The sequence below is a fragment of the Formica exsecta genome, unplaced genomic scaffold, assembly GCF_003651465.1.
Source record: "Formica exsecta isolate Colony F162 unplaced genomic scaffold, ASM365146v1 scaffold423, whole genome shotgun sequence".
Classification (NCBI taxonomy): domain Eukaryota; kingdom Metazoa; phylum Arthropoda; class Insecta; order Hymenoptera; family Formicidae; genus Formica; species Formica exsecta.
This window is the reverse complement of record NW_021851472.1, coordinates 781,978-793,656: the sequence shown is the minus strand read 5'-3', so window position 1 is coordinate 793,656 and position 11,679 is coordinate 781,978. Positions and strand designations below refer to the sequence as shown.

The 11,679-nt window shown below is 38.4% G+C and overlaps 1 protein-coding gene across 1 annotated transcript in view; it reads left to right on the top strand.

The window, feature by feature from the left end:
• Window positions 1-7,068: 7,068 nt before the first annotated feature.
• Window positions 7,069-11,679, top strand: part of LOC115240327 (serine/threonine-protein phosphatase 4 regulatory subunit 1-like) — a 160,574-nt gene continuing 155,963 nt past the window's right edge. The window contains exons 1-2 of the mRNA XM_029815402.1: window positions 7,069-7,145; window positions 9,236-9,413. Of these exons, the coding sequence (XP_029671262.1) occupies window positions 7,085-7,145; window positions 9,236-9,413 (239 nt within the window). The 5' untranslated portion in view covers window positions 7,069-7,084. The remainder of the gene's footprint in view (window positions 7,146-9,235; window positions 9,414-11,679) is intronic.

The window sequence follows — 11,679 nt, the reverse complement described above, 5'->3', positions numbered from 1 at the left end:
CATCCGACCCTGGGGGGCAGCGGGGGACCGTGCGCAGGAGGCGGAGGGGGGCGGGGGGTGCGGTGGGGGGCATCGACACGCAGAGAGCGATCGTGCCTTTGGTGGAGCCGGCAAGAACCCGGCGTGTACGTCGGGCGGCCACGTTAAAAGCGGAATTATTAGTTGGTAGGGTCGCGTTCTTTTGTTCTACAAAATGTCCGGTTTATCATCCTCGTCATCGTCGTCGTCGTCGTCGTCGTCGTCCAGTCTCGGCAAGATGGGTCTTCGCCGAGAGATAGAACATAAGCGAGTCGTGGAAATCGGCAAAGTGCGCGTGAAAAGTGTACGATTGCCGTGGGACTCTCTCGTTTTTCCTTTACTCTCACCCCGGAGTGACGAGAAACGAGCAACACGCGCGAATCGCGAACCTTGTAATCGTCGAGTACACTCGTCCTACCGGCATGTCGCGACTGGAATCCGCGAAGTGTTCGTGGAAATTCGGCCGACACGACACTCGAAACGCTCGAGGATAAGTGGAAAAGTTCAACATTAGACACGACACCACGAGAGAATTCCTATAACGAATGATTGTGACGCGTTTCGAATTAAATGATGCGTGAATTAAATTATACCGGCCCGCATTGTCGGATCGGAAAAAAACGCAGAGTTCACGAGCTATGACATTTCCAGAAGTATATTCGAAAACGTTTCATCTCCGGATCGCAATGCATGGCTGACGTCGCGACATCGTAGGGAGATTCTTGTGAAATACTAGTGCGAACGATATAACTCGGGGATCATTTCCACGGAGGTGATCTCCCGTTTCACGCTTTTTTGTAAAATTCGCAAGGCACGGCGAGAGTGGCAACGAGATGTGTTTGGCCGGCCCACGCATGGCCGTTTCGGCTAAATGATGTCGGAAAATGCCGGCTCCGAGATGCCCGCTCCAGCATCCGGTTCCTCCGACACCTTCCGCCACCGATTTCTTTTACCGGCTAAAGTGGAAAAAGCGGCGGAACGGAACTTTTTCCAGATAAATTCGATCCACCATCAACAAGTTCCCCTTATTAAAGAACTGGGCCATCTCTCTGGGAATAGATTTTAAATGTCATTGATCGCGCGACCTTCGATGGAATTTCTCATACAATTTGTCACGTCATCGCTCCTCGCCATCGCTAAAGTGATCCGGCTATCCTTCAGCTTGAAATGAGTGATCTTCGTCGTGCAATGCGTGCGCGGATCGATTCGCGGAAAATGTGATGTGTGCGTGATTCGAGAGTGCGCGCCCGAAATACGGCGTAGAATATGTTTCGTGGTGCTCGTGGCGCTCGCCGTTATGTGGATATACCTGAAGAAGCTCTTTCCACTTGCCCTCGACTTAAAACAGAGAAGATCATCCATTCCTAGTAAGACCTTTCGCTTTCACCTGGATGTAGTTACGATAATTCGGCGAACCAAACGCAATCTCCGAATCGAAAAGTCACGATTGATTACTCGTTTCGCGGAATAATGGTCTTTGTAATGACAGCCAACTGTTATTCTTTCATGACACGGCGCTAATCGATAATTTATCGAGCTTTCGTTATCATAACTCCAAGAATTTGTGGAGCGAAGTAGATTTTTGCAGATATAATCTTGAAAGGAAAACTGATTCTCTTTATAATATTTTTATCTTTTTCCATAATAGAAAAATTTTATTATCAATCTACATATATATCGCAAATAATGAGTCACAGGATTATGTATTATAAGAAAACAAAGCAAAAAAAATATCTCGGATTCGATGATCCGATATAAAATAAAAATTGTAGAAACAGCCGTCATCCTTCTGTCATACATCAAAACTTTCTCGTTTATTATTAATCATGTAACCCAATTAACTAGTTTCTTGTTTTATTCTATCCTCGCGCGAGTCGGTTTGATTGGCGAAAATAAGTTATGTAATCAGCGTAGTGAGATAACTCGCGAGTAAAGTCGGGCATTACGAAAGAGGAACACGCGTCTCGAATCGTCGTCGACGTTCGCTTCGCAGTCCCGGAGGGTCCATAATGGTTTGTTATTGATCTATCTCCGCGCGCCTTCCTTACACTTTTCTTCTTCCTTTCGTCCTTCGTCTTGCTGCCTTCGTCCATGCCGACAACGTTGGGTGGTATACGAGGGATCCGGGAGGACGCGGTGGGAGAGCCACGGCAGTCCCACACAGGAATTCCGCGTACCCCGCGTACCCCGCACAGATTCCCGAGACTCCGGGGGAGAAAAAAAAACTTTTTTTTTTTTTTTTTTTTTTTTTTTTTTTTTTTTTATCGAGAATCTCGCCGAAAGTTTCTGCGAGAGAAAAAGAGAGGAGAGCCACTGTGAAATATTTCGTGGTCACAGAGCTCGATATGAAGAAAGATGCCTTTTTTTCCTTATGATTGAACTTAATCCCTTTCATTTGACGCACATACACACGCGTCATTATATAATATTCAAATATTTCCAGCTGCTTTTTTTATTATTTATCGTAATTCATTTATAGCTTGCGTTTAATAAAATATATAGTAGTATTTCGGGAGAGACCTTCGATTGAAATAAGATCGATAAAGTCTTTTTCTTTGTATATTTAGTATTATAAGAATATTATTCTCCCATTTTTGTGAGCAAACGAATCTCAAGCTTCATCTGATCCCCAAGATTAAAATAGTCGATTTCAGAAAATATTGTTCCATCTCGTTCACTCTCGTTTTCGATTGAACTGCCAAAACAAATTCCCGGAAGATAAACAAATTCGTACCGGTTATAAGATCACGGTCGATAAGCAACGATTTTATAATTGAGGAACACTGTAATTACAGTTTAAATTTAGACATAATGATAAAATTTTTTGATAACAAAGTAAGAAGGTAAAAGATCATTAGAAAATATGATATTTGTATATATATCCTAAATATATTATATTTTTTTTTTATAATACTACTAAATTGAGTTTGTTAAATACTTTTAACTTTAATAATAATTCGACTAATTATGTTTAGTAAAAAATTTTATTAGTGATGCACGTTATTTATTTTTGAAGTTTTAATTTCCTGTACATGTGTGTACGTTTTTAAAATAGTACTAATTTTTTTATTTACTAAATTTAGTTTTATGTTCGATTATAATTTATGATATCGAGTTTTCTCATATTGTCAATTTTTTTGTTAGAATCGTCAAGTATTAATTATATATAATTTCCTTCCCTTATTCCATCACACGAAAGAGTGCATGTTATACCGGATTTTTCCAATCTATTCCTTCTACCGTACAATATGTTTTCTGGATAGAAGATCGAGCGTGTCTCTAGGAATGATATTAATACCGCATATATAGACGTTACCGTGAAATTCGATCAACCGGAATGGCGATGATTGACGTCACGACTCTACTATCGGAATGCAATTAATATTGCATAAATGAGACCCCCTCCTCTGCAAACTTGTAGCAATTAGCACGATTCTGATCGTACGATGGAATCGCTTGTAATTTGCACACATAATCGCGCAAAAAGTTTTACTCGCCGCATGCGAGAGAGAAAAGTACATTTGAATGCGCACGTGCCGTCTAATATAATTGTGTCTACCGCCACGTATCTTGACGTGCCTCGTAAAATACACCTTTGTCTCCTATACACAGTTAATATAAGGACATTAGGCACCTCGCTAGTATAACCAACGAGCTACGACGCGACTCGCGTGAATAATTCATGCAGCGCCACGATCTAAAAACCTTCTTTTCTAAATTGACATAAGTCAACGCACGAGCTCGTTGTCGATGACGACTTACAGTCGTCGGTATTCGCGAGTGTAGCTACAAAAGCGACTTTATTTTATCATTTGCCGATACAGAAAGAAAGAAAAAGAGAGAGAGAGAGTATACGCTCTACACGTTGTCTGAATAATAAATGCCATCGAGCTACCGCATCGATACCTTCGTACACATATGAGCTTTTCAGCGGAAAGAACGCGATGCGAAGTCAAAGAGAGCGAAGAAGTACCTACTTCACTCTTCGCGAGAGAGGAGACTTTCGCTCGCCAACTGTCCGCTCTTCGTTTAACCCATGATTATCCTGGTACTTGGTACCCACCTGTCATTACGATACATCGTGGCGACACCCATCGAGTTTCGTGCGCCGCTGCGGAAGGGAAATATTTGCCGCGTACTTCCTGATTATATGCCTCCATGGGTAATCACGAATTATGCGAGGAAGAAATGCCCACATTGTAATGTAATGCTAAGCTACTTCCTTCAACAATTTTTCCGGAAATACCCTCTCGAATACTCGATCAAGTAGAAATACCATAACAACTCGTCGCAACTTTTGACACACGCCTCTAAATTTCGATATAATTTAATAAAGTCAGACTTGAATTTTTTTTTTCGGTCTTGAAGGCGATTTTGCAAAATTTTTTTCTTTGAAATCAATCCGCAATTAAATAAGATTTCAATAATATACGAAAATAATCTTTCCATTTCGTGATGATAATGGAAACACCATAATTGGAGTAAGATAGATACGAATTTTCCCTATCGATTGCTATTATGAATTAAACAGTTGGAAATTGTACTAGTTTTAATCTCTGTATTTAAATCACTTACCGAAAATTTATGATATGATACACACACGAGAGTTTATTTTCTCACAGAAAAGTCTGGAAATTGTACAAGCCGGATCATTGCTCGCGTCGCATGATATGACAAGATTGTAATTAAAATGGTAATCACCGGTTCGATAAAATGCCATCTCCATTACAAAGCGCTCAACTACGGAGAAAATATTAATCTACATCCTTGAGCTACATTTCTACGTTTTATAAAAATAATGAAGGTGCTCGGTGAATGACTTCCTTTCGTATGCGGTTTCATCGTAATAACTGCAGAATAAGAGGGCAGTAATTACTTTTCGTGAAACTGTCATGTTTGTCGGATTCATTCTTCGTTTACCCCGTGCTTTGGTTATTACTAACAACGAATAGCAATGACTGCGTTAATTTCTCTTATGACAATTCACGATACGCGATGCTTTGTACAAAATCAATTTTTACTTTTTTTATTAATTTATATATTCACTGTAATCATAATAACAGTATTTCTACGGTAATGCAAACACAATATTGTCAAGCATTCTTTTTTAGATTTTATTCGTACATTTTTTTTTTCTCGATAATTAAACCAAATTACATTTGTCATTTTTTTTTTTTTTTTTTTTAATATAACGAATTAACTTAAAACATTATAATAATTAATTATCTGAATTAATAACGAACTAAATTATCCTTTTGTCGTGATATAATCTATATTATTAGATTTATGTAATATGAACATGAACAACTGTAATATAAAACTATATTAACGGTTCTTGAGCTCTCTTATAATAATTTCTCTCGGGATTTCTCATATTTGCGGAAGCTACTATTTTGCGGATGTAAGAACGTTTAACGAAAGACTGTGTATTACGCTACCAAACTAAGATGTCGTAGGCCTGGATGGCCATGGAACTGGTCGCCGGTAGGCAGTCTGGATATATCGAGGCGAGAGAAGGGTCTTCCTCAGGTTCTTCGGCTTCGATCCAGACGGGGACGACCTCTCCCTCGCCGGAGGAAGGAAGGAAGGACGGACGGACGGACGGAAAGAAAGAGATAGAGATAGAGAAGCGAGCGAGAGAGTGAGACAGAGAGAGAGAGAGAGAAAGATGGGTGCACGCATGACCCTGAACCCAACCGCCGTGGCACCCAACCCCCGGTACAGGGGTGCGAAGCCTCGGGAGAGAGAACTCGAGATAGAACGGACGAAGCAAGGGCGAAAGAGAGGAGACCGCGGTAAGCGAGGGGAGATATACCGTATATACGAAGAAGAGAGGAGTCGAGGAGAAAGAGAGAGAGAGAGAAAGATAGAGACTCCGCCGAGAGAGAGTACAGTTCCCGAGATCAATACTCCCGCGTCTTGCGATCATTCATCTTGCCACGCCCCTCTGCTCTCTCCACACATTCCCCGTCTTTCTCGTTCCCTTTCGTTCATCCCCCTTTTCCCCATCATTCTCTCTCATTCCCCCTCATACTTTCTCTCTTTCATTCTCCTGCTCTATCCCCCAATCTCCCCTTTCCTCACCCTTCGCGTGCCGCGATCTTCATCCCTCTGGTAGCGGCACCCCTCATAGTCGTGGTCGCCGTCATTTGGCGCCCAATCGTGGCGCCTAATACGAATGGAGCAAAGGGGAGAGAACTTTCCGAAGGTCGCAGGAGAGAGGGAAATCCAGAGAGAGACGGATAGAGAGAAAGCGTGATAGCGCATAAGGTGGTGGCTCCGGTTTCCTACGCATTGACTATACACGGTTTTATGGGAAAATGACAATTTCTTAGATTCGTGCATCTTATATACTTAATGCTGTATGTAGTATTTTGTATAAATGAAGACGCGCGTTATTGTGTTAAGAATCATTGTTTTAATCCTATAAATTTTTATCCAAATATATTAAACTTATATTTAAACTTATATTTAAAAACGTATTTTTCTGTGTTTTATATATTTATAAAGTAATATTTAAAGGAATTAATTTGCCTCGAACTTTTACAAAAAATTCATAAAGATATGGACAATAAGAAACAATCTATGAATCAATTCTTGACATGCTAAATAAGTTTTCCCATCAAAAATGAATATTATTTTGTAGCAGAAAAATATTTAGCATATGAAATATCGCGGGAAATGTAATTTATATATTCAGCAAAAATTTAATTTCTTGTAACACTTAAAAATTAATGATCTATACTTTATAATCTTATAAAATAATGTTAAAGTACATTTTATATAAATATTAAACATTTATTACGCGTGTCAAATATAAATATAACAAATGTCGTATATCAAATGTGAAAAGACAAAATATAGATAGATTTTGTTTGATTAGTACATACAAATAATTTTGAAAATCAAAATAGCATACACGTTGACTATGTGTGTTGTTGACGTTTGTTATTGTATCTATTGGCCGTATAAGATGTTTATGTATGACAAATTGTTTACATAACACTGTGCGTACTTATTATGATACCGCGTATATTCAGTTGTCAGTTTTCATCGATCTCTTGAAATGGAAAAATATAACCAGTACAAGAATAAAGTTTGGGAACTCTTTGGGACTGTTTATAACGGTAATACTTTAACCGCTGCTAATTATTACAAAAATTGCATTCTCTAATCGACGCATGAATATCGATATATAGTGAAAAAGACGTTTGTCACATTCGAAATAATCTTCCAGAATTATGTAATATTTCTTTTATATTTCTTACTTGTTTCTTTACGAGCAAGCACCTTCTTGCCAGTTTACTTACACGTAATTATTGACAGAATTAAATGATTGTTTGATGGAACTTGACGGAATAAGCCGTGGATAAAGTTAATATCGCAAAAGGAAAAATAAGAATGCCAAAGAAACATTTCCTATTTCGTATCGCGATATAAAAAAAAAATATATATGGACATATATGAGGCGTTGAATGTAATTTAAATGAATTTTTTTAGCCAAGTTTTATTTTCCACTTGACAATGATAATGAATTAATATACCAAAAGACGATACGAAAGAGATAGTTTCAAAGAGAGTGAATATTTATTGTAGATTGAAAGACTAGTAGAATTCCCTCCCCCCATTCGATCGAACCTCGCGATAAAAAAAAGCTTATAATTGAAGGAACAAAATTTTTAAATGGAGAAATTGATACATTGATCCTCCTTCCGTTGTCCTTTTTTATGATGAGTTCGGTTTCTTTTCGTTTATATTTTCTTTTTTGATCTTATGCCGACGATTCACAGCGAGACGATTTGTGTGTGTTTAAAGATATTGTAAGAAGGAAGGGGTTGCTTCAATTGTTGTGAAAGTAATTCATATTTCGGTGAAACACATTGTAAACGAAATTGAGGTGAATCATGTGATTATTACTCGTTTAAGGAACATTTGGTCTGCCATAACCATTTTAAATTTAAAACCTGCATTTTAGCATGTGTTTTTCTTTGATGCTACAAATATAGTCTTTATGACAATCGTTTCATTAAGATACAATACTCATTTTTTTTTTTATTTATAATATCAGAGTGAATTTATCGAAATTATCCTCGTATGATTGACAAGTATTTCATTGGAAGTAATAAAGTATAACTACAATGTATCTCTTTTTTTCACTCCTATTATTATATAATTTCACTCACAAAAGATATATAAAACATAAGTAGAAAATTTGAAAATAATCAAAATAAAATTTTACTTTAAAACTTTATTAGCAAATTTATTTGTCAAAGAGACCATGATTTTTAAAGAAATACGGGGTACTAATAATCATGCGCTAAAACAATAATGGTTTACCTTTGGTTCATTGCCTTTCGTACTTCTCTAGATAAATATTTTTAAAAAAAAGAAAAGATTGATAGAAATCCGTACTAAGTGGGGATGTAAAAAACGACGAGGAAAATCGAACGGGAAGATCGTAGAACAGGCGAGATGGAGCATATCGAGGAAAAGCGAGGAGATCTAATGTAAGTAGGGACGAGCTCGTTCAAAGTCTCGGAGATGTCCGTGATATCTTTTCCTTTGAATCGTTTCCTCGCTGCTATCGCACCACCTGTCGCTGCCATCGTACTTGTTACATTCGCCAACCCCTCCCCCGTCGCTTCGTTCTTCCGTGGGACAAAAAGAAATCGAATTACGGGCGGAAGACCCGCACACGATCTGTCTACGATCGATTCGGTCATTCTCTCGAGGTCAATGCGAACGATTTCTTACAAGCTCACATTGTTCTTTCGATAGATTTTTTCATCGCTCCTGAGAAATTATCTCGAGAAAATTTATACTTATTATTAAATAATAAATACTATTTATATTTATTATTTATTTTTATTTTTTGAAAAATGAAAACTAATTTCCAATTTAACTTAGGATAAACGTAGAAATTATTTTCGCATATTTACGCAGCATAAGAATCTGAGCTCATTAAGATCCTAATTACAGTTTTTATTTCTGAATACATGCTCGTTAAGCTAACTAACCTTAATTCGATGACAAATCTAACAGATTTAGTCTGTGACATATTGTAAAAAAATATTCTCGAGTATTTACGAGTAAAATGTTTAGTCCTTATTAAAAAATTTAATATAGTACATTGTAGTACAATAATTACTATCTCTATTCGCGATAAGATATTTTCCACGATGTGTTATTACTAATTTTGGATTTATCGAATGTGCAGGGATGGAAGCAGAGGACGACGAGGAGATCAGTGACAGTAATGAGAGATCCGACGAATCTAGCGAAGTTTGGGACTGTGTCGGGGGCGGGGGCGGAGGTGACGAGGGCGGAGGAGACGAGCAGCTCTTTCAGATCAGCCGGCTGCAGCAACACGCCACCTCGGAAACTAGCTTCAACCGGTGAGTAATTCGCATTCTTGTTATCGCCCGTTTATTAAAAAATTCGTCATCTATGTCGTATCTACTTCATCCCTCTCGCTTTGGCAAACCCCTCACATTATATACGGAAAAATACAAGTATTGGCCGTATAACTGAGCATATAAGACAGACATATACACGCAGACACGGAGCTTCCTCTCAGCGATCGTGATATTCGCATGGATAAGAGTACCATTACGTCGTACATCGTGCGAGAGATCGCTGCCGATTAATCTTTTAAACGCATAGCGCAAGAAGATTGAGCCGAAGTGTCGCTATGCAATATCAGCATTTCTACCTTTCGCTTTGCCCGTCATTATTTTGCGCTTTAACCCACTCGATCTCTCTTAATTACGTATTAAATAATTCACTCGATGCTGATCCAGTAGTTCCTTTTATTAGGGCTGGAAATATTTACAGTATGTTTTTATATATTCGATTATACGAAGTAAAATGCTGAGGAAAAACATACAGAATAATTCCATAATATTTAAGTAGATAGATTATTATCGTTATTAATGTATTTTATTATTACATTAATCAGACACTGATTAAATCTCATTCTGTCCGATTAGTCACAGATTAAAAAGTATAATATATAATAGATGATTATATTATGTGATTAAAAAATAATAGATATTAGTCTCACACTCATTAAATTATTTAATCAGATTTATACGTAAAACTTTCAAGTAGTATCCGCGTGTATAAAAAATATTTTCTTAAATAATTTTTTTCTTGAAACAAACCCCAGAAAATTATTATTTAAATAGAAATTAGTTGAGGCGTAATATTTTGTCTAAAAAATATCCCAAAATTTTTCTAACAAGTCAAAGATCATTTCCTGGTGAACGAGATTCACCGAAAAACAAAATGCATATCTCGACGCATTCGTATAAAGGAGAGATTCTAACGAAATCGTGCGTAATGCTTGCTCGAGAGAATCGTTCCGCCCTTTTCCAAGTTTCCGCCGCCAAGAGAGTTTAACGAACTCTCTCTCTCTCTCTCTCTCTCTCTCTCTCTCTCTCTCTCGTTTAGGAACGCCGTACTTTCCCCAAATTTCCCGAAATGCCTATTTTCAGTCCCCTATTCTTCCGCCGCCAGACGGCTCGTATCGCGTCGCAGACAGAACTCGCTCTCGAGAAACGGTATTACCTATCTCTGCCTACCTATTACCGAGAGGAAGAAAAAGAAGAGAGGAAGCCGGTGCTATGCACGCGTATACGATTCGGACGTTGCGAGTGCGGGGACCGGCCAAATATACGCGGTGCGTCAGCGTCGCGGCGCGCGGCGTCGCGTCCTCCCTTCCTGCGCCGTTTCAACTGCCGGGCGCCTCGTTTGAGGTCAACGTCATCCGGCCTCTCTCTCTCTCTCTCGCTCTCTCCCTCTCTCTTGTACGCGCGCGACTGTCCGCACCCTCTCACCCCCTGTCTCCCTTCCTTCTCTTTGCGGTATCCTTTGTAACGTCCCTTCCCCTATCTATCTCTCTCTCCCTTTCTCGCTCTTTCGTTTTCTTCATTTGTCTTCGTTCGGGACATTCGGACGCGTCTCGGATGAGCGAACTTTGAAACAAGCATACGCTCCTGTGCTCTCGCAAATACACGAGGTCACCGTTATCGTTGTAATATTGAAGAGCTAATGTAAAGAAGACTATAAGTGCCAGACAAATAAAAAGCCAGTAAATAATTCCTTTTATTTTGGAGAGGCGTGGAAATTATGAAGATATACACATTTTTCATATTTTTTAGTATGTATCTTATTTTTAAATAGTCTCATAAATGGCATATGTCAATTTTTATAGCATTTTTACAAGATTTTCTTAGAAATAATCGGCGAAGAAGTGGCTATGTATTGCACATTCGATGATAAAATATGGAAAATATATAACGTATGAATATTTTCGTTATAAAAGAGTAATATTCCGAGTGAATAATGTGTTCAGTGTGTTTCATCTTAAATCTTCAAGTATTTTACTGGCTGAATTATTGCGATAAAAATCTCGGTGCTCTTATTAAAAATTCCAGGAATTATTACGCGTAACTGCAGGAAAAATATAAATCTTTTACGGTAGAAGGATTTTCGATTCGCCTTGCGGTTAAGTGGACCTAGGCAAAAAGCGGAAATAGCGTGCCGCCCCAGTCGTCGTTAAAACTGCCGTTGGTTTGCGGTTAAGTGGACCTAGGCAAAAAGCGGAAATAGCGTGCCCCCCCAGTCGTCGTTAAAACTGCCGTTGGTTTTTTTTTTTTT